The sequence below is a fragment of the Colletotrichum fructicola genome (assembly GCF_000319635.2).
Source record: "Colletotrichum fructicola Nara gc5 chromosome Unknown KSG_Nara_v1_contig11, whole genome shotgun sequence".
In the NCBI taxonomy this organism is placed as follows: domain Eukaryota; kingdom Fungi; phylum Ascomycota; class Sordariomycetes; order Glomerellales; family Glomerellaceae; genus Colletotrichum; species Colletotrichum fructicola.
The window spans coordinates 2,421,706-2,444,019 of record NW_027094061.1 but is presented as its reverse complement, the minus strand read 5'-3'; the positions used below and the strand labels follow the sequence as shown (position 1 = coordinate 2,444,019).

The window sequence follows — 22,314 nt, the reverse complement described above, 5'->3', positions numbered from 1 at the left end:
TGGTTTTCTGGTGATTCCGGCACTTTGGTAACAGCAATAACCAGGCCTGGAGACTGGGTCCGGTCGAGGATCTCAGCAAAAGGCTGACGGCGGCGTCTCCGAAAACTGAGAGCCCACTTCGTCCGTACGGCTGCCCGGACGGCAATATCCGACCAAGAGCCACCGCACACGCTGGTGTCCCTCATTCTCTTCGACGAGGATGCTTCGATGGGCATGTTGCGATGCTTTCCTCGTCCCAAGTGCAGCCCCGGCAAGCAATCGAAGAGGGCTCTTCCTCGCAACGGGCCAGCCGCCAGCTCGGCTGAAGGCGGCCACGACCCCCTCACCCCCCAACGAGAGCCAAGACGCGGGGGGTCCGTGTCAACAGCATCCAACTTGGACGCACATGTTCGTTCGACTGCAGACAGCACCATACGAAAAGTCCTGCGGTGTCAAGATGTTCTGGACGGCGGGTTGACCGTCTGGCCCAGCGTTAGTACCTCCTCCTCGTTCCACAGCTGGGCTCCTCCTAGCTGAGGAGACGCCGAAATGAAATATTTAGGAATATCATTGATTGGACGCATGATTTCAGGATAACTTTGTGATCAGCCGTCATCTGAGAGCTTCACCTCTCTCTCTCTCTCTCTCTCTCTCTCTCTCCCTCTCTCTCTATCTCGCAGCTACTCTACTCGCCATCGTCTTCAATTACCAAGGCGAAAACACCTACGTCCTAACATCATGTCTCTCGAGAGGGACGCCGCGAGGCTGTACAAACCGCTGCGCACGCTTTGTGTCTTATTGATATTCGCCCTCTTCGCTGGCAGCTCTCTTGCCGCCGTCGCCGCCGCCAGTCCCGTCCCAGGAGGTGTACCTGGTGCACCAGAGGGCTTGGGAACGGATGCTTGGAACAGCAGTGTCGCGGCTGAGGCGTTGGCCGCCCGGGGTATTCAGCGCCCATCTACCGCCGCGGACTCTCAGGTTAGAGAGGTCATCGAGATCCTGGCCGGCGCCCCGGGCAGCAAGATCCCCGGCCCGTCCCAGGCCCTGAAGGCCGTTGAGACTCAGCTGCAGAGGGGCCTCCAGGCTCGCAGCAAGAACAAGGGCAAGATCGAGGTCTTCTTCATCATCTATGGCGGGAGCAACGGCGACGTCCCCTTGCTCTCGTCGGTGCTCCAAGGCATGCTCGATAGACCGGCCATCTTCGACGTCAAGCACGCTATTGTCCTCGGCGACAGCTACCGGGACTTCTTCCCCGAAGGTCTCAAGGCCAAGTTCGCCAATGACAACCGAGAGTGGGCCTCGAAGACGAACCCGCCCCGACGCGACCAGGCGGTCGCCATGTTTATGCAGAAAATGGCGTCCATCCTCCACGGTTGGTCGCCCGACCTCATCGTCGCGAGCCACTTCATCCCCCCCTCCGCTACAACACCGGACCAGCGCCGCCAGATCCAGCAGCTGACGGCGCCCGCCCGAGACCGGATCCTCGTCGAGCTCCAGGTCTTTTACCTGCCCGGCATCCGCTCCACCGCCCTCACGAAGAAGGACATCAAGCCCAACCATATCCGGATCTACGCACAGCAGCCCGAGATCTGGGACAGCTCGTCCCCCAACGCCGTCGGGGCGGCCATGGTCGGCAAGCTTCCGCGGCTGTCCGGTCGCTCCAGCACGGCCAGACCGGGCCGCCAGGGAGAGGTGTACTCGTGGATCGACAAGCAGGGCAAGCGACCCATCTTCTACATGGGAATGGGCATGAAGGAACGCCCCTTCGACAAGGACCACGCCTTCCCGGCATTCTTTGAGGTCGCCAAGCAGGAGCTGGCCGCCCTCACCGACTGGAGCTTCATCATCCTGCACAACGTCAAACGGTCCGAGTCCAGCTTCCGGCGCCTCACCCACAACGGACGCGTCTTCCACCTGTTCGTGGGCGAGACGTCGTGGGCCACGCTGTTCCCGGAGATGTCCCTGGTACTGACCCACGGCGGCGTCGGCTCCATGACGGACGCCATCGCCGCGGGCGTCCCCCAAATCATCCTGCCGACGGACTACGCCGCCGACCAGACGTACTTCGCACGTCGGCTCGAGAGGATGGGCGTCGGCATCGGTCTGCCGCAGATCCCCTACGCCGCGCTCTCCAAGACGGACTACGTATCCGTCAAGGAGATCCGGGACGCCTTCTCCAAGATCAGGACCAACAGGAAGCACTACACGGACGGCATCAGACCGTTCCGGAAGAACCTGGCCGATACGAATGCCCTCGACAACACCTTCGAGCTCGTCGAGAGGATGTGCGCGGGTTTGATTGCCCGGACCTAGCGCCCCAAGGCTGAAACCCGTTAGTATCAAGACAGTCTAAGCAAGATTCGGCACGCCGTAATAAGTGTGGTGTGTGGTGGACGGCCATGGGATGGATGGACCTCATGCTCTGTTTAGTAGCAATGTACTAGGTAGTCAATGAAGTACAGTAGACAATGATGGCGTTCCTTTAAAGATCTCGTTGCCCTCTAAACAGCGGCTAATGCTATTCCCAACTAGGATGGTTGGCGTTCGGGGATATGTCAAGTAGAAACAGTATAGTTGAGGCAGGTTGACTGCACTATTAGTCTCCCGACCCCAGCTCCCCTTCCACTAGAACGGGCTCTCTACCTCTCTGGGGTGGAGGTGGTTCGCTCGCGGGGACAGTTAACGAGGGCCTAGAGGCACAGCAGACGCGTAGCTCGCAAGCGCCACGACCCGAAGGAAGGCGAAGAGCTTGTAAACCACGATGGTGAAGGATAACAAACGAACATTGCTGCAATCCAGGGAAGTTACTAATTGGCAGCAGAGTGGAGGAAGGGGATAAGTCGCGAATGGGAAACGGTGTCCATTAGTGGAGACGATATCTCTCCACTGACATACGTCTCCAAGCCTGCTCCATACATTCCTACTAAATCGTTGGTCGCGCTATATTTCTGCCCAGATGTCGAGCTTGCTCGGTTTTCTTCTCGAAGCCGTCGCCCCAATGGCTCACGGAATCGGCGACGCGACCGCGGCAAGGCGCGGATAATGCCGATATCAGTGTCATATCAACCTAATATCAGCTCTCTGCGAGCTTGAGGTACGAGTGGGGGGTTTTGTTTGAAGATTGGACAAGCAGAAAATCCCCCAGCGTTGGCCCGTACGCGTCTGAGCATGTGCATCTTGGGATCGGTTGCGGGACGTGTGGAAGGAATCTGTTTACTATGATAAGGTACGTATCAATAGGTATCCGGGTGAGGCATCCGAATCCAAGACGACGCAGCACGGCTAGGCTTGCGCCAAGAACACGGTCTTAGTTGACAAATGACGGCCGACCGGGTCGACCGAGGGCGACGACAGGCAGGTCGGATCCTAGTGAATCGCCGACCATATTTATATATACGCTAATCTCAGCCTCCCAGCCGTTGGGTGGTGTCTATCGTCGTCAGACGATGGATAATAGATGCGGTAACTGGCCATCGATCCGGCTGGTACCGAGTAACTATGCTACAGATCAACCAAGGACAGGAGACGTAATAAATTTCTTATGGCAGGCGACAGTGTACAGATAATCGCGAGTCCCTAATCAGTAGCTGCTGACCTGGTAGCTAAAATGCGCAGTTATCCAGCTTGCCTACGGGCTGTCCGAAGCCGGCTGTTTGCGGACAGAAGACTTCTAACGAACAATCTCCCGCCGCGGGGGCCAGAACCGAAGGAGACAGGGAACAAAGCATAGCTTGGCCGGCAAAGTAGACTTCAACAATAATACTAACAACCCCGGCCCAACCCAACCCTGAACCCTTGTCTTTCTAGTGTCTCTTCCCGAGGGCCGATTGCCTCATCTGCGGCTACCTCGGCCCCACTTGGTTCAGATCACGACTAGGGTTATAACGTAAATTTTAGTGCCCAGACAATGCCATCCCATCGCCCAACTGGCGTTGAATTCACCCGAACTTCGATCGCGCCGCGCTGTGAAGGCCCCCAACCTTTCCCTTTTCCTTTTGCTCTGTTTCTCTCTTCCTTCCCCTCTGGTTTCCCTCTCTCTTCCCTTTTTTTCCTTTTTTTTTTTTTTTTTTTTTTTTTTTTTTCAATCATCTTCATTTACCGGGTTTACTGCGTAGTGGATACGTGCCCTTGCTAAGGTTCGAATGGCACTACCGGTTAGTTATAGCCCCGCAATTAAATGTTGGATGGAAGCCAACCCGCGACGGTTCCCGGTCATTGTGTAACTGGGCTAGTACGGCGAAGATGGCCTCTCGCTGGTCATATATTCGACGTTACACAGAGTAAAACAAAGGCCTCTGCGTGAGGTAGCTGTGCAGGAAAGAGCTACAGCATCGTGGCGCCATACGTCAGCAATGACTTTCAACGCGCTAGTTGCATCTTTGACGTTAATGGGGAGTAGTCTTTCGTTCCTAACGACGTTTGGCGCATTGGTCTTCATCGCTCTCCACCGCACCCGGCGCCGGTCTTTGCGCCACATCCTCATTCTCAACCTCATGGTGGCCGGTAATGTGGTTCCCGTCAAGATTGTTCTGAGAGGACGAGAGGGCTAACGGCTTCCGAATGAAAAAGAATTCATTAACTCGGCCAACAACACCGTCTCGGGGATCATATACATCCGAGACAGAGGGTTACGACGCGGAACAGCATGTGTCCTGAACAGCGTGATCGGTCAACTGTCGGTGCAAGCGTCCGACTTTTCCATCCTCGCCATCGCCATTGCCACACTTCTGGTAGTAAAACAAAAAACGTCCATGGCGGAGGGGACGTTCCTCGAGAGGGTCTCCATCTGCTTCTGCGTGTGGCTCGTCCCTATTGCTACCAGCGTTGCGGCGGCTGGGATCGGCGTCGTGGGGCCCGTCAGCGGGAACTGGTGCTGGATAACGTGGGACAGACCCGATCTTCGATTTGCCCTCACGTACGTTTGGCGTCTGTGGATCATGTTCGCCACCGTTTCCATCTATGCTTACGTCTGGTGGTACCTCGGCCAACGCCTTCGCCCCGCTGCAATGGTGCCGGCTTCCTTGGGCTGGACCGGAAGCTCGACGAGCACTGCCGCTCCGTTGACAGCACGCCACACGACGGTGAGTCGATTGGACGTGGGTTGGCCACGGCCGCAAGTCGCGGCTATGGGTGGACGGCACCCTCCACGGACCGCACAGCCGCTGGGATACGACCTTCCCCCGCTGGCGACGGACGCCACAGCGTTTCCTGTTACGAGGTGTTTAACATCAGACAGCAGTAGCAGAAGCATGCTATCGCGGTGTAATCCTCAACCACGGGGAGATGATTACCTGGCGGACTCCCGACCGAGCTCTAGCCGAGACGTCGGCGCGAGTGATAAAGTAACGCTGCCGAATCTCACCGCTGCGGCGACAGCTCATCATTCGATTGACGAGCAGACCCGGAGATTGGAGCGGCGCATCAAGCGCATGATGCTTCTCAACTCGTATCCCATCTTGTACATCCTGCTCTGGATCCCCGCCCTTGTGAACAGAGTGATGGAAGCGTCTGGGGTCGAATCGCATGGTTTGCTGCTAGCGGCTCTGCAGAGCTCGAGCCAGTTCATCGGCTTCGCTAACGCGGTGACGTACTGCCTCCATGAAAGCTTGGAGCGAAGATCGAACGGGAGTGCTGTTCGCTGGCTACCTCGAACGTCATGAGCCGAATGAAGCTGGTGTTCGTGCATCCACAGGGCTGTACAGCCCAGAACCCGGTCCTTCCATCAAATTGCAGCAGGACGCCTTCGGAAACATGCTTTGTTATGCTTGACAACCATTAAGCTTTTGTACTCTACGCTGCTGGGCCCACGGAATAGTCAGTGTCTAAACTACTTAGTAACATAGAGGTTGTTGGTTAATTAATAGACTGCCCTAGGCGGGAAACTGATCAGGTTCTTAGCCTCTGTAGTTGAAGCTTGCCTCTTGTGCTAATGATGATGATGGCACCTTCTGAGCACAGCGGACGCGTTAGCACGCGTATTTAACACGTCGTTGGTACGGAGTAGTAGGCGTACCCGTCTCGCGTCATAGCAGCGACCCCGGCATTCCCAGCTTAGCCATTCCGTTTCGTCGAGGTTCCCCATTCGTGTAGGGGTGGTCAGAGAGAGAAGAGATGGGCGGCGCGTAGGGTTTTGGCCAATAGTTGTACACATGTGGTTGGATGTACTCCAACGCCGAGCAAGTACCCGACCCTATATAGATGTGCCCCTGTCAATCGGACCACCCGAGACGTAGGATCAAAGTCTTTCCATGTTCGACGGCGTCCCGTACTGCTTTTCAATACGGTGCGACTGCCCTACGTGCCGAACTCAGTCATTAAGCATTTACTACCTAACAATTTAACTACCACATCCTCTGTCAAAGAGCCCCCGTGATGACTACTCCGAGCATCATCACTATCTTGTGCATGTAGGCTGCAGCCCTTGCTGAGAGCGCCAGACCTTGTCAACAACAGGGACCTGAGTATTCAGGTCGATTGCAGAGTACGTATAGAAGGGAAGGGGTTTGGTCTGATCATGGACGGTTTGATCTCGGAATCGTAAGGCACTTAGTTGGGTAGAAAGTAAAGAAACCGAAGAGACAGAAGCTGGCTTTGATATTGCTGTTGCAATCTCTACAGCTCCCGGTAGCCCGCTAGAGGCTGGTAAAGCCTCATAAAACGACGGAGGGCCTTCCTTATCAGGTGTCCAATGTGTGCGTGAAACACCACCCACCTCCCCTGCTGATGACGCGCCTAGAGCGGATGCGGCTGGCTCAGCCGATCAGGGGACGCGGATCTCTCCGGCCCGTCCACGCCTACCCATAATATGCGGGATCTCTCACCACATCTACGACTTCAACGGTACAGTGCATCTCCGCCCAAGGTGCTGACCGACAGTTGTCCTGGACCAACAGAAAGTACAGAGGTTTTAAGGTAGTACTACGCAGTCGGCCACACTGCTTTATCTCTCACCTACTAGTAGCTGTTTACTTATCTCTCTACTATCGGATTGCTAGCGCTGTTGGTGGGATTATGCAATATACCTTATGTTATCGAGCTGCGTGTTGTTTCCAATGACATCGACACCTTGCATGCGCCTTTCCAACGTGTTTTTAACACCCGATAGACCTGATAACCTGCTTTGCCTCGGGGAAAGCATGAAGCTGCCCCGGCTTGACGGCCGTGGCTTATGAGTATCGGCGCCTGTTTCAAGGTTAGGTATCGACACTAGTACAAGCCACGAGCAGGTCAGGGCGTGCAACTGTGGTGTTATGAGGCGAAAGCTGTTGTGATAATCGACCCCTCATCATCATTCCTAGTCGTACACTTTATAGCTATGAGTCTATGGGAACCAAGCGCAGCGGCCGTTACGTCGCATGGTCTATAGTGGAGGGTCGAAGGTAGCTACGTCACAGGGAAGGGCTGACGATCACCACGCATCCCCAGGTAGTGTCCTGGAGCCACCGCGGCAGCTGATCCTGAGATATGTACTAGTAAGGAGAGACGATCCTGGCATGACATACCCATCCGTCGCTGTTTCGGGTCAGGCGTGGTGACAGCCTCAAGAAGAGTGGCCTGAAATTCAACCAAGTGGATGAGAGAGCAAGGCCCACGAGATTATTGGTTATGATGAGTCAGTACAACATGGTTCACGGTTGGTTCCTCAACCAATGACTTCTTAAGGCCGCCTCGTCCGATCTTTACATTCCTTCCCCGCTGTGCCGTCGGGAACTCTCACAGGTAGCTTCATTCAGCAGTTTCCCCTGCGCCGACCCTATCCTTCGTGGCTCTGCTGGCTCCGTGATACGCCACGAACGCTCCACGCTTGTTCCGTCAACAAATCATCATCGCACTGTGAATGATTTTTCTCCTGTTTTCTTCCTGTTTCTCCTTTTTCTAAGGGAGCTCTTTGGCTTCTTCATATGTTCGACGGCTAGATGTCTCTGCTTAGCTTCGATATAATAGGACTTCTTCACCTGGTACGGGCCCCCGCAATGATTAGGATAGTTTCGCTATTCGGGCCGCGTAAGTTTTATGAACGAAGGTTTTTTTGGCAAGTCCTATGGAAGTCAAGAAAGAATCTTGTTGTATGTATATTTAACCATAAATCCTATGTATGTATCTTTAGAAGGATTCTGAATATTACTAAATATCTCGATTCGGCCGACCGAAAACACTTATAGGACGCCCGCCCTCATCACCCGCCCCCGCCGACCACTGGACCTCTACCCCGATTCATGCATCAAGGGACATAGCTAAGGTACTTTTACCACACAAAACACCATTTCCACACACTGGTGGTAGGGTCTCTGAATCACTTTGGGCTCGCACAAGAACATGACTATCCGGGCAACGGCCGTTCCGTTCATCTGAGCATGCCCAGTCAACCCTATACTCCCTCCGCCGCCCACGATGCAGCCGAGACCGTCCATTAAAGACAACCACAGACCTGGCTGGTCCCTTCTGCCTTAGTAGTGGAAGCCCTGACCGTTGCAGTAAGGGATGGGGTAGACGGTGCTGTTGCAAAGTCGGATGACGCCTTTGACGAAATCGAGATTGCCGAAGCTTTGGTCGGTGTAGGTGTCAGAAGTGAACGGCGTACTGATCGGGCGATGACTGCAGCCGGTGAGCAGACGCCCGGTGACACGGCGGACGAGCGGCTGCGATACGACGAGGCCATGCTGGCCTTCGGGGACGGTGAAGCTGAGTGTCTGGCTGTCGGAAGTCGTCCACCGCTGGGCGTAGTTGACTGAGAGAGACATGCCTAGGGCCACTTTTGCGAAAGCAACGTTGGCGGTTGAGCTAACACTGACTGAATTCCCAACGGAGTAGCCTTTGGCCACAGAGGCGGTGGCAGTGCCACCATGGGAGCTCAGTATGGGCGAGATGGCGACATCCCAGTTGAGGAACTCCTCGTCGGACTCGACCTGGACCTCCGTGCTCCTTCCGCAGTCGCGACGGGCGACGCTGTCCCCGGCAGTAGATGGCACGGTCATCTGGACAGTTCTGGGCGCAACACGCGCAAGTAGAGCGTCGTACTCTGCCGTCTTGAGAATTCTGTGGGAACCATCCTCGTTCACAGCGACGACGTCATCGAAGCGCAGAGGGTAAGGGGCAGGCTGGGAGACAGCAACAGCGGCAGCAGCACTGAGTAGGCCAAGTGCAGTGATGAAGAACGACCGTCTCATCTTGGATGACATGTCGACAACGAACGCGTAGTGTATCGATGGGTGGACGATAGAGAGTGATGGGGGCGGGAAGATGTCAGCTAGTCGTGGACTAGATGAGGGAAACGAGCGTACAGCGCAGGGCGCAGAGTGGTGAGGAGGCTAGATGCTCACGAAACGGGACTGGACGGCTGCGGTCGTTCATATATACTTTCGGACGTTGTGCTGCTAGCATCGCTTACTCCATCGACGCTTAAGGTAAGGCAGTGTAATGAGACCTGTTTAGTACCAGTATGAAGTGGCTGCTTCGGTAAGGTACTGCGTAGACGATCTCATGCCGGGGCACAGACGGCACCCAGGTCCAGAATGGCGGCGGCGGCGGGGCGGGGCGACATAACGAGGCCCGCGAGCCAGAGGGGCCTCACTAGGGTTCATACGGCCCGACGACAGATTTCGTTGAACCCGGTGAACGAAACCTTTCGAGGGAAGAAAGCCTTCTGACAGGGAAGGTTGAAGATGGGTTTGCTTTCCCTTTTCCCCTTTCCCCTTTCACCTTTCCCCTTTCCCTTCTTCTTTTCTTTCCTTTTCTGTCCTTTCCTTTTCTTTTCATCTTTTCTACTTCAGCAGGGGCATGATAAAAAAAATCAAAAGAAAAAAAATGGACCAGGTGGACGAAGCCTGACACGCGGACGGTTGGAAACGACAGGCGCGACGCGCATGACGGCCCTCGCGGACTGCCGGACGTAGTCTGGATGACTTTCGGGGCTGCCGAGGCCCTGCGAAGACCTGCCCGGCGGCTGCAAGAATCACATTTGAGATTCTAGAGTACGGGAAAATAAGACGGGGTTTCTGCAGAAGAATGTGCAGAAGTTCTGCTCGGTGACAGGGGCACTCCGCCCGAACACCAGTGTAGTGACTTGTCCTAACGAGTGCCGTTGACCGGCTGTGGGGCTCGGAGCCCCACTGCCCATGACCTGCAAGGATATACCTTCTCGGCGTCGCATCTTGAACCTAGACAACGGGCAAGACGGCGATATGTGGGCATGTAATCAGACAGGTATGAGCTCCTCAGATGTCAAGGACCGAAAAACAAGCCACCCGTCGGCTCAACGTGGCTCCACAACGGCGAACCGGGTTAATAACGGATGGAAGTGAGGAGTCCGCGACACGAAAGACGGACATAGGAGGACGCAAATAAGCTTCGCTGTGTCCAGCGGCGACTCCGGCCATCTGGTAAAGAAACGACGTGCACCCAGCGGCCCATAGCTGGTACGTCTAGTGGATGCGGTAGGCAAACACCACGAGCCAGCTGAAGCCAGATAGATCATGGATGCACATCCCTTGGTGATTTAACACGCCACCGTGCTAGTTGTCGGAAAAACCATCCCCTACTACCGGGCTGTGGATATAAGACTGGATGGGTCACCTCATACTGTCATGATCGAGGCTCCCGCTAGCCCTCCTCTCTACTCACACTTGTCACAGGTGCCTCTCCACTTCTGCATTGCTGCTTTATGTAGCCTATGCGCCGGGCATAGCGTTTTTATCGTCCTACACAAACGGTCAGATTCCACTTGTTGTTTCCCACGGTGCAACGGTAGTAGCGGAGCATCGAACCTTTCTGTGTGACGATGCAGCTGTGTTTCTTGCAGGCCGCTGTCGGCTTAGCCCTCCTATCTGTCGCGTAAGTCGCGTAAGTCCCAGGCGTCTCTAGCCATTCCACCTAGACTGTCTCACCTAACGTCCCCAATGTTCTGCCGACCTTCACGATAGCTGCGCGTGTCACAATGGCGGCGGTCCCAACCTACGTATCACCGCGAAGGCATGCGGGCTATACGCTTCAAAGCAGCACCAGTGGGGCAAGGGCGAGTTCGACGCCTCCTCTGGACAGGTATGATCATCTCTGGCGACCCGATTGGACAACGGCCCTGACGCATCGACCAGTGTGTGAAGTCTACCGACAGCGACCAGATCGCAGGGAAAGAGTGGGAGGCTGCCTGCCGTGAGGTTGCTGGTACCGGCTTCGAGTGCGCTGACGGGCAAGGGCTGTATTGCAAAGCACCTCCTGATGAAGTTCGTGGGCGTTGCTGAGCGACTACTTGGGGAGAGATGGCATCTGTCAGACTAATGGCGCTTTTCTTTTTTTTTCTTTCTTCTTTTTTTGACTTCTCTCTCCGGCGTTTGGAGCGTTCGAGACATCCGTCTACTTGACGCAGAAGGCTGTAACTATCCCATCAACTACTGAGAGACGCCATGTCCATTAAACTTCTCCAAATACCCGCTGATCAACGTATGTAAGTCGCTGAAAAAGGATTGTCGATCTTTCCGAACAATAGCCAATTGCTACTACTCCACATCCTCATATACTAGCGTTATAACGTTAGTAAAAGACCAAAACCTTGAATGTAACGTGAGGGGCCGCTAATTAGTAAGTGTGAGATACGATAAGCGACAAGGCTGCCGAGAATGGCGTGAACACGTTCTAGCGCGGCGATAATGATGGGATTGGGGATGCATGGCTGCGTCGTATTCCGGTCATCACCGCCCTTGGCATCTGGGCCCGATGTTATGTTCGTGGGAGCCGGCCTCTGGTACCCGATCCCCGCCTAGTCGAACTTGTCAGAACCTTTGCCTAACTCCTAATCAGGAGAGTCCTCTCCCGGGTTCTTGCTAGACTAACAAAGCTCCGTTTTCCGGTTCTGGCTCCGACTAAGGCCGTTCCAGCCATCCGGTCAAAATCATCAGGACTCGGGGCGACCGTTCGTGCGCGTTACACCTCGTGCAGATTGACTTTAGAGAGGGGATGGAACGCAGGAGCCGATGACCAGGGTTCCCACCTGGTCCTTATACTCTCATGTACGGCGATTCCATGATGGAGCTGATAGCTAGCAATGTTATTAGCAGTTGACGGCAATGCCGAATGACCAAGGGTGAATGAGCGTAGACGGGCACCCCGAAGAAGGCTGAGCCGGGAACAGCAGGGAGGTGGCCGTGGTGGATTATGGTATATAATGTGTTAGCTCTATCGCTGATACTATCTCCCCTAGTTGGCTTCTTTACTACTGCTCTACTTGCTCCGAGATTGCCTGTTGTAATATTTTGACTTGGACGAGCCGACCTACACAGGTGGAGGTCAGATTTCCGTCTCACTCTCTCTCAGTCTCTCTCACTCTCTCTCACTCTCTCTCAGTCTCTCTCACTCTCTCTCACTCTCTCTCTTTCACTCTCTCTCTTTCACTCTCTCTCACTCTCTCTCTTTCACTCTCTCTCACTCTCTCTCTTTCACTCTCTCTCACTCTCTCTCTTTCACTCTCTCTCACTCTCTCACGGAGTACGTGACAAACAAACAAACCAATAAAAGATATACAGCTATCCAGCCAACAGAAAAGATGCAGTATTCCGTTTCTAACGTGTGGTCTGTTGCACTTTGGGGTGCGTTCGCTATCCACGCCGTCACGGCACAGAATGGGAAAGACCTCTTGCCGGGAGACAAGGACGTGTGGCAGGGTATGAAGGGCGTCGATGCCTGGCGCCTCCCCTCTGATACGGTCAAGACCGGAGGCAAAGACGGTTCAGGTCAGTAATAACTGCACGCCTCACTCGCTAGATCAGAGCCAGGAGCTTATGACTGACCAATAACCCAGTGACCCTCAAGGGCTCCAAAGATCGCGTGCGATGTGGTGTCGTCCCTTACGACAAAGACGGCAACGTTTGGATGATTCCGGCAAATGGCAACTTCGACCAGGTCGGCTACATCCTGCCTCGGGGCGGCTACGACTCACGCCATGATACCACGCTGGCTGATTGTGTGGTGCGAGAGGCGAAGGAGGAGGGCGGCCTCGTTATTGACGTCAAGTCTCTAGTCCCTCTTGGGCGCAGCAATCATGGGTCGGTGTACTGGTACAAAGGCAGCGTGACGAAGCATGTTAAGCCGACGGAGCCTCGGCCCCAGCCCCCGAAAGCGTTCAAGCTCAACGACGCGCGCAAGGAGATGCAGAAGCCGGCCGGCAACCCGAAGAAGAAGGCGGACATGCGGATGGCTCTCCATACCTCCGTCTCTGCGGACGACTCCAAGAATTATCGATCGACATTCAAGCCACTGGAGCGAGGTGGCCCGAGCAGACCGGCTGGCCCGAGCAGACCGGCTGGTGGCCAAGGCAGCCGCCAAACGAAGCCTACCCGGTGAAACCCAGAGCGAATCAATCAAAGGGCGCTCGCTCCATAAAAGGTAGTGATCGTAAAGGGGCGTCTAAAAGCATTGTTGGAATTGTCGAACCGACTCTTGAGGAATCGAGTGCGCCGCCTCAGTTTGAAAGTCAGATATGTGTTTCCGTGTGGCGCGAGAAAATGTGGCTGGTCATGGTGGAATAGAACCCGACGTAGAGCATTGTTTTCTTTTGTACGCCATTTGTATAGCTCGCAATTGCTTATGGTATTTGGGAAGGAATTGGATAAGGCAATATATTATTGGATAACAACAAGGATCACCAGGAGCAAAACAAGCGGCCATTGGTCAGTATGACCAGCGTAGTGATAGCTTTGATTACCCTCACTTCGTCTCTGTCTCTCATCTCTCGTCTTTTACCCGTCCTCTGTCTCTCTTGTCTCCTGATTTCGTTCCGGCTCCCAAGCCATCCACGACCTCTGAAAGGTGTTAACATAAAGCCTGAGGTATGCTGTGAAGCCGACTAATATCTCCTAGCCAAATGCATGAATCACACGTTTTGCGTCACTCATCATATAGGCGCGTTGGGTTTCACGATATGCGTTGGTTGGGGAAAAGAGATCGTGATATGTGGGGTTGGTTGTTGTGGCTCAACTTCGGTGTCTGTGAAAAAGCTGGAATCGAGCCCCTTCCGGCCGGCGCGGAGACGACTGCTGGGGTAACGGCGGTGTCAAGTCTCCGATCGAGGCTCCAGCCACGGGGTTCCCGAGGGCAACGGATGAGATTGCACTAGGCCCGCCCGACTTACCGACCCTCCGCACCCGCCCCCCCCTAACAACCCACCTCCGCATTAATTAGATTTTTGTTCCTTCCATCTGTTGCCTCTGCCGAGTGGGACCCTTTAGATTCTGCGACACTATATTTAGCGCATACCAGGTCTCCGGCTTCAATGAAGGTAGAACGTTGCGATGCTGGTGCTAGTTGACGTCCAAGCTCGTCACCTCGTAATTAGCTTACCTTTGGCCTAATCGGATATAAGTACTCCCTTGCGCCCTGACTTCGGGGTTCCCGACACGCAGGGTCTAGCAAACCGTTGACTATACACTCATTGTCTGTGGCTCCGATATCCTTCCCCGAGAGTTCGGTGCCGCCGTCTGGGAGTCCTCCGCCTAGCCTGCAGGAACATGTCAATTTCCTCGCAGGGCAACGTAGACCAGGCTTGCGGCTTGTTGCGGCTTTCACTCTTTCAATCCGTCTGAACCACCCGAAACCACCTTACACGGCTCGGAGAAGCCCTCGCAGGGGATCCTTCTCAGTATTGAGGTAAGGCAGGATGTTGTCAGTTCTGTCGCCTGTTGGGGGATTTATCAGGAGGCCATCTTATCATTAGGATCTCGCATAGGGGCCTTGTCCGGCTATAAGTATTATTCGATCACCGCTTTCTGCTGCTGAAGTCCACCGGCCTCACGGCGTATTGCTCCTCACAAACATCGACTGTTTACCTCTGACCACAATAAGTACTGGGAACCGGGGCATCTGTCAACCCTAACAATCCTTTCACCTCCCCCCCCCCGACTGATCAAAGCTTCGATGTGGTCTGCCATGTCCCACGGCTGGACGGCCAGCTTCTCGGGCCTGCTTGTGCTGTTCACCATAGTTACAAGCGTCCTGGCTCAGGACCTCGGCATTAAGCTCGACAAAGGCGCCTATGAGAACGCCCAGCGCGTTATCTACTCGTCTAAACTCACGTTCACAGCAGACACTGCTACGCTCTTCACAGACGACCAACTCTACGGGCTTGCCAGTCTGGCCCACACGCAAATGCAGTCCAAGTTCCGGGCCGACGGTATCGATCAAAACCTTCAGCCCAGCATGATGGCAGCTATGGCTCTCGGGAAGGACATCTACCTATCCTCCAGTTTAAAGGGTGGCTGGTTCGTGTATAACAAGTTCGCCGATTCCCGTTCCAAACCGGAGGTCCGACTTGCTCTTGAGCGATGCCAGGCACAGCTACAAGCTTCTAAGAAAGTCCCCGTCAATAAGGAGCACCAGACCCGAGCGAGCTGTGCGGAAGTCTTCACAGTTCACCAGGTAAGTCCATCCTACTGCAGGTTAGCCACACCATGTCGAATGGTGGGTCTGCCGCTAGATGCTTACTATTACTAACACGCCGTTTCAGTATAACTTGGATGATGAGGTATCGCAGGAGGCGCGGAGACGGCCCCCAGCCACGCGCATTGTGGCCTTTGGAAAAGCAGGCATAAGTGGCTCCCTAGGACGTGAGTATTACACCCGTCTCACATTCTGTGGTGGGCAGTGCAGTCGATATGGTGCTGATGAGATTGTGACATAGCACAAAATGCCTGCGGTGGTGGTGAATCTGTCAATGATAAGGGTCTGCTCACTTGGGGATGCAAGCAGTTCATGGCGAACGAAGGCATTACCGTGGCGCGGAAGCCGGCGAGAAATGCTAACCTGGGCCTACCGAGGCCATTCCCCACATTCACAAAGAAGCAGATCAGCATAATCCCCGCTACCCGTCCGCGCCCTGCCCAAGGCAGCAGGCCAACTAGAGTGGGGCAGCCATCCCGACCGACCCGAGCTAGACAACCACCTACACGGCCACACTAGCAGTCCCGTACGGATGGACCTATCGACCAAGTATGATATTAGACTAGAGGAGGCTGTAACGGGCTCAGTGTACTACCGCCTGTAGACGATACGAGGAAGCGAGCCGTGTGGACATAGAGGTCACGGCATCAGTCGTGGTGGTGTATAGGTTAGAATATTTTCCGGCTCTTAGCCTGAACCGGTAGTCCGCTGTGAGACAGGATTAGGCATATACTAAACCTGTTGAAAAAGTGCGATAGCTGGTCTGGTTTATATAGGCAGACCGAGACTGTAACACACATTGATTCAAAAAGAACGGAGTATCAGATAATAGAAGGGAAATGAGCGAGCGGCGCAAGAACACTTGGCCTTCCTTTTTATGAGCTAGATGATGGGGGGATTAAAACAGACCTAAAGGCAGCAAAGCATGCGGCTGTATCAGAGCTGGCTACCAGGAAATCGACAAGCACGCAATGGGTCGCAGAATAAAGACTGCTGCGAATAGTGTGTAGGCAAGTGACCGCTTCACCAAAGATGCTGGCGCGGCCAATGAGCAAGCCATGACAGGCGAAGAGGACGGCAAGCAGCTACTCCTGTCGGTAGCGCAGCAGAAACAAGGTCCTTATATATGGCTATCGGGATTGTATATAATACGTGGAAGAAATGCGGAAACGCAGGACAGGAAGACGACAGCGTAGAGATTATCACAAAGTTAATTACAAGGGACCTTCGCACGATGAAGAACGAGATAGGGACGGGCAATGGGCACATGGAGCTTCGTCCAAGAATAAAGATTCCAGGGAGATCAACGCAGCCCTTCCAAGAAGACACATACGTAAACTATGATACGGATTATCTCAGAAAGGAGCTATAGTCCTAGCGCAGCTACACATACCGGAAAGGGAAGGCTGAATTGGGACTTACACCAGAGTAGAGTATCTGCTTCATCGGAGTGTACCTAGGGACAAGCGGGAGAAACGGTGCGTTTTCTCTTTTTATTGCTAGACAGCACGGCAGTCCCGATTGATTCGCCAAAGGGAAACACGGAGACGGGACTCTAATTACATTCTCTGAGGAAAAAGGGGGCCTCCAACCCGAAGGACTAGTTGCCTTGTGTAGGCATTGTTAATTAAAACAAAAACCAGAGAATGAAGGGGGAAAGGAGAGGGAGAAAAAAAAAGAAAAAGAAAAAGAAAACTGGAAAAAAGAAAAAGGAGTGAAAAAAACACACGAAGGAGCTGGAAGCGTATATCAGCCCGCACTGAAACGGCGGTAAACAACTTATATCCATACACCAACTAACGACGAAAGCTTAGAGGAAGGACCTCGACATGGTCTGCTACTAGCCCTATAAGCAACAGCAACGCTGAGACGCTGCGAGGTAGGTAGTGATATATATATAGACACGGAGACAACACTAACAATAAGGCCTTTCAAGGGGCAGAACACAAAGATGTGAAAAGGATAGTGGAGACTATATCGATACTGGTCTAAGTCCTGAATGTCTTGGTCGGGACGCAGCTAACTAGGCGCGTATCTATATATGTGCGTGGAAAGATTCCTTCCATCTCATCCAGGATCCTTCAAGGTTCTCTTAACGTCTCGCGCTGCAGAAGCAACAGAAAATCCAGATGTGCGCTAGCTGGACGTCATTGCTCTTGCAACAAAGATTGCTCTGAATTACTCCTTACGCTTCACAACGCTCGGCGCTAGTGTATTGGAAATATAGTGATATGTAGCTTGGCGCTGCGAGCTAAAGCGGGCGGATGCAGCTTCTATAATGCTAGCAGGGCTGTATAAAAACCCACCAATTAACCTACACTAGCTCTCCTCTCCTTCTTAGCCCCATGGTCTGTCCCATATCTTTAATGCCTGAGACACGTCCCTGTTAGCGGCCCTATAAATGCTTCCCCCTCACTGGAGATTTACAGACGAAAGTAGCAGTTGAAGTATTTTGGGAGAGATTACATGATTCTATTGGCGAGTGAGAGGCGGGCACTAAAAGGGACATGTCTCAGTTATGGAGAAGATAGCCTGTCTTGTTCAGAGCGCATCGTACGACCCTCCTTAGTAGTCCTGCAGACGCGAGGGAGCCCCCCTCTTCTTATACATTTGTGGTGGCTTGCAGCGATAGCGAACACGCCCCGAGGTAGGCTATCCACGCTCTTGGGTTGATCAGCATGAATACCGATTCTGCTAGTAGTAGTATTCTATCCAGAATCCTGCTTATAACCGCTACGATATCTGAGGGCACTGCCTTTCTCTGCCTCTCTGCATTCTACTCCGTGGGCACTAGACTCCCTCATCTGTCTTGTCCTGCAGAGAGAGTTACCACCTGACTTTCTATCTTCCACGCCAACGGTTCCTACACCGCAATGACGGCGATGTGTCACCGTTGACCGAAAAGGCCTTGACCTTACCGCTCGTGGGCAGGCAGATAAACCTCCTGGTTACTACTACTGGTAGACTCACAAGATCCACTATAAGACACATATTTCACAACCATCTCAGAGCGATTGGGTTAGCGGTGGCCCATCCTAGCACAGTGTCCGCACGCCAGAGGGCTTGCGTACTGATCCGCCTTGGGTTTTGGGAGCCGCTGGCATGTAGATATCACTGCTGGGGGCGTGATCGCCACCAATTACATCATATCGGGGTACCGGGCCCTCTGCCGACATAGAATAGGCCTTCGGAAGCTAGTCAATCGCATGTCTGACCCTGACCACGAACACGAAAACAATTAGTTCATGGATCTCTGCATCGGTTCGCCGGTGGAGCCTGCGTTGGAACCATCCGCTTGCTGCCTGCTGGGGTCCGGCGCTCTAGCTATCGCATCAGCGTTGTTGTCCGGGTCATCTAAGTTATCCGGTATTTGACAGGAGGGTTTCGCATCCTCCTTAATACCCGGTCGTCGTCGCCTACTCCGTTGCGTTTCCGACGATAGTGATAAACGTCGAATCCAGCCATTGGAGAGTCTATTATGTCGCGCGACAAGATGGGTCGCGCTGATGCCACGTAGCAGTTGCGGAGAAGTATCGTCCGCAAAAGGAAACATCCATCTCCAAAGTTATTGCAACTGTTGTCTCTAGATCTGGCATCAGTGTTGGTCTGGGGGGATGACGCGACCTTGCCTTCTCTTGGAACCTCGCGTGAAGAACAAGGTCTCTATAGGGGGGTTGTTTAGCTAGCTGAATTGATGCAGGTTGATATGTAAGACTACGCTACATACCCTATTTAATTGCACGTCTATATGTACGTATATACATACATACGTATATACATACATACGTATATACATACATACGTATATACATACATACGTATGAGTCTTAACAGTCTGCTGGCAGGCTCGGGCGTGGTTCTACGACGACAGGCAATGGCGTGAACAGGACGAGAAAGGGTCTCCGCAGCGACCAGGTCTCTGCCAATGATCGTTTAGGCTATGGTAGACACGTTGGGCAGGAGTCTGCGCTAACCGAAAGACTACTTGAAGGGTATCTTCTTCCAGTCTGAAACCAGTCCAAAATTGCTTTACAACCCTTTACAGCACTCACTATTACGACCAACCCAAATCTATCAGTTCATCACGCCGACTAGGCAGCCCACTCTTCTCTTTTTTCTTCTATCCCCCTTTTGCTATTTTTTCTTTTTTGTTTCTGTGTTTTTTCCGTCTTGGGTTCCTTGAACGGGCTGATGAGTAAAACTCTCGTCCTATCTTCAATCGCTTCATTCATCGCGATGATCGTTATAGTTACGTTCTGTGTCAATGTCGGAACCATGAGACATGTATGGAAGCTACGCCCTCCGGTGCCGATGCAGCCTGATAGTCTCTTCAGAATAGGCCTTAAACCAGTTAGACATCATACAGACCGGGCCTAAGGCAGAACTGACATAACATAAAGCCAAGGTTAGATAGAAGCGAGCTCAGTGCGCAAGGCGCAAGTCTATATTCACAGAAACGTAGAAGAATGCCTGGCCGTCTATGTGTACGGCCAGAGACTACGGGGAGCGAAGGCATAGTAGTTGTTTTAGAAACGGCGCGGCGGCGATAGTCTCTTGCGGATCAGTTAGGGCACTATGGACAGTGTGTGTGTTGATTGAGCTACAAACCACAGCTCTGTTAGTGCCTCTAGTCGTCTCACGGTTGTGGGTAGGAGAGCACCCGACTAATTTAGTACCTACGGTGCCCTGGCGCCATAAGGGCGTCCGCTTACAATCGATAACCCCGGATTTCGCGGGTCGATGATTCAAAGACGCTTCGAGCCACCAACCCGTACCCGTCGGCACTTTAACCACCTCGTTCCATCTAAGACGTCTGCTCCTATGGGTTGATTTGGCGGAGGAGGTGATTCCTTGTTTGGTGGCGGCCGCTGGACATACATACTAGGGGACGAGAAGTTACACAGCTTTTGCGATCGTCTAGACTGCGATTTCAACGCTGTGGGATGCTTCCTCCACAAGGAAGGTCCATGTCAAGGACGAGCTCACAGCCGCGATTTCGAGGCATACGGGCCTGCCCTGGATAGCATCTACCTTCGGGCGTTGACCTGAACTGACTCAAGCCGCGACGCTCACCACCCCCCTTATCATGTGAGATAGTGAGGCGGGCTCCAGATCGGATATAAATATACTACCTAGCCGCTGGCCCGGCTGCTTCCGCCGGAGGCCATGCCATGAGCTCCTGGAGGCGCGTCGCTAAGGTGATAGAGGTTGACGACCTTATGGGGACTCCTCTTCCTCTGCGGCCCGCCGGGCGTGGGGGACTGATATGGCTCTGGGCATGTACTGGACAAACTTCCGGCGACGTGCGTAGCCTCTGGCCCAGTTGGTCGGCTTATATCCGCTGGCTGGGACTTCTGTCACGCAGGCGTTGTTCATCAACGCAAGGGCATCGGTGCAGTCGGTGACACGAATGCCGAACATTTGGACAATGAGCCTGTTTGTGACCGTGGGATATCCGTGGCACGCCCCTTGTAAATGCCTTGCAGCCTCGGCTAGGACATGTTGTCTGAAGCGAATGCCGTGTTCGTCGCACCTATCACGCGTCAATATTCCCGTCAGACCTGGTTCCGCCATATCAGCCGCCGGCTCGTAGGGAACGTACCTGATGATGTAGAAGAGTCCGTTAAATTTTATGATTACGCTCTTGGCCCCAGAGGCATTATGGCGTCGAACCTCGTCGATAGTGGTCGTTCGAGCCTCGGCCTTTTGAGCGGTGGTGAGTCGCGGGCGCTTCGGCCCGAGATTCGCGGCTGAAGGCTGTCTGCGCCTCGTCGCACTCCGCCCACACTGCCCAGCCAACCCTTCTGGCGCTTTTGGTGTACTGCCAACAAGGCCGGTTGATCCCTTCTCGTGGCCTCGGCACGCGAAACCGTGTCTGTCACGGTAAGGACTCTGATAGGCCCGCTGAGCCTGCTGCGATGGCAATAAGACGACGGGACCAGATACGCCTTCGTTGGACGCTCTCAATGTGACAGCAGATGTCCCTAACGGACCATGCGGGGGACGCTGAGCGCCGTCCTCAGCAGGGTTTGGACATACAACGGCCAGCGGTCTGATGGTCAGCCCTCTAACCGCGGGAGGAAGCGAGTGTGTCTTGGGCGCGATGACATCGTCGGATGCGACATCATCGGATGCAATATCGTCAGATGCGACATGGTCAGGCCCTCCCCTCAGCTGAAGGTCGCTCGCCCGACCTGTTGCTTGGACGGATGTTTCGCGTTCCGGCGTGCCTTCGCCCGACCCAAAGCCCACTATCGGCATGATCTTGCTTGATAACGGGAACCGGCGATGATGGTGTAAGAACACCTCCCTCTCCTGGCAATCGACAGCTTCTAATGACCGGTCGCGATCCAGTTGGATCTGTTCGAGGCGTCCCTGCCAGATCTCGCGTTGATAACGGCATAATAGTTCGACGACATCTGAGGGCAACACCTGACGGCTGATGAATTGGGCCTGGTTTGCCAGGTCGATTCGAACGCTCTGCTGCGCGCGATCGCAGGCGGCCCTAATACGTTCTCTTGCCTCCTTGAACTGCAGCCTGTTGCTGTCCAAGGTGGCGAACCAAGTGTTCCGCTCCTGCTCCAGTGACTCGCGTTCGTTCTGCTCCCGAGATCCGGGATCAATACGGCCGTGTGTTAGCATGCCGGCGGTCCCGCGGTTGACGTCGAACATTGGTAGCGGGTTATCTATCTTTAAGGTGAGGTAGCAGTGGCTGAACGTGAGCTGTGTGTCGGTCTGGGCAATAGGCTGATTCCCATCCAGCAAACCGCGGATGCCCAGCCCGGTCTCCCTACACCCGACCCTCGCTTCCCCTTAGCGACGGGGCAATGCGCACATAAGAGATGGTCCAGGCCAGACGGTCTCGGCGGTTGAGCTGCCGCGTTCGAAGTCGGCGATAGCGAGGAGCCTCCC

General features: G+C 54.0%; 7 protein-coding genes across 7 annotated transcripts; 5 read left to right on the top strand and 2 right to left on the bottom strand.

The window, feature by feature from the left end:
- Nucleotides 1-717: 717 nt before the first annotated feature.
- CGGC5_v017197 (Sterol 3-beta-glucosyltransferase) lies at nt 718-2,292 on the top strand (the record flags this gene model as incomplete). The annotated part of the gene is made up of 1 exon (XM_066153815.1): nt 718-2,292. The coding sequence occupies one exon, from the start codon at nt 718-720 to the stop codon at nt 2,290-2,292; it is 1,575 nt and encodes a 524-aa protein (XP_066006965.1).
- A 1,829-nt stretch (nt 2,293-4,121) lies between these two features.
- On the top strand, nt 4,122-5,639 carry CGGC5_v017196 (uncharacterized protein; the record flags this gene model as incomplete). Its single annotated transcript, XM_066153814.1, has 5 exons — nt 4,122-4,133; nt 4,222-4,259; nt 4,301-4,324; nt 4,379-4,482; nt 4,549-5,639. 5 exons carry the CDS (start codon nt 4,122-4,124, stop codon nt 5,637-5,639), a joined length of 1,269 nt encoding a protein of 422 aa, XP_066006966.1.
- A 2,787-nt stretch (nt 5,640-8,426) lies between these two features.
- CGGC5_v017195 (uncharacterized protein) lies at nt 8,427-9,146 on the bottom strand (the record flags this gene model as incomplete). Its single annotated transcript, XM_066153813.1, has 1 exon — nt 8,427-9,146. The coding sequence occupies one exon, from the start codon at nt 9,144-9,146 to the stop codon at nt 8,427-8,429; it is 720 nt and encodes a 239-aa protein (XP_066006964.1).
- Nucleotides 9,147-10,756: 1,610 nt separating this feature from the next.
- CGGC5_v017194 (uncharacterized protein) lies at nt 10,757-11,216 on the top strand (the record flags this gene model as incomplete). The annotated part of the gene is made up of 3 exons (XM_032028472.2): nt 10,757-10,809; nt 10,899-11,016; nt 11,070-11,216. The coding sequence occupies 3 exons, from the start codon at nt 10,757-10,759 to the stop codon at nt 11,214-11,216; spliced, it is 318 nt and encodes a 105-aa protein (XP_031875255.1).
- A 1,298-nt stretch (nt 11,217-12,514) lies between these two features.
- CGGC5_v017193 (uncharacterized protein) lies at nt 12,515-13,311 on the top strand (the record flags this gene model as incomplete). Its single annotated transcript, XM_032028491.2, has 2 exons — nt 12,515-12,701; nt 12,770-13,311. The coding sequence occupies 2 exons, from the start codon at nt 12,515-12,517 to the stop codon at nt 13,309-13,311; spliced, it is 729 nt and encodes a 242-aa protein (XP_031875237.2).
- Nucleotides 13,312-14,892: 1,581 nt separating this feature from the next.
- Nucleotides 14,893-15,921, top strand: CGGC5_v017192 (uncharacterized protein; the record flags this gene model as incomplete). Its single annotated transcript, XM_066153812.1, has 3 exons — nt 14,893-15,381; nt 15,470-15,569; nt 15,644-15,921. 3 exons carry the CDS (start codon nt 14,893-14,895, stop codon nt 15,919-15,921), a joined length of 867 nt encoding a protein of 288 aa, XP_066006969.1.
- Nucleotides 15,922-20,619: 4,698 nt separating this feature from the next.
- CGGC5_v017191 (uncharacterized protein) lies at nt 20,620-22,074 on the bottom strand (the record flags this gene model as incomplete). Its single annotated transcript, XM_066153811.1, has 2 exons — nt 20,620-20,935; nt 21,005-22,074. 2 exons carry the CDS (start codon nt 22,072-22,074, stop codon nt 20,620-20,622), a joined length of 1,386 nt encoding a protein of 461 aa, XP_066006967.1.
- Between the last annotated feature and the right edge of the window lie 240 nt (nt 22,075-22,314).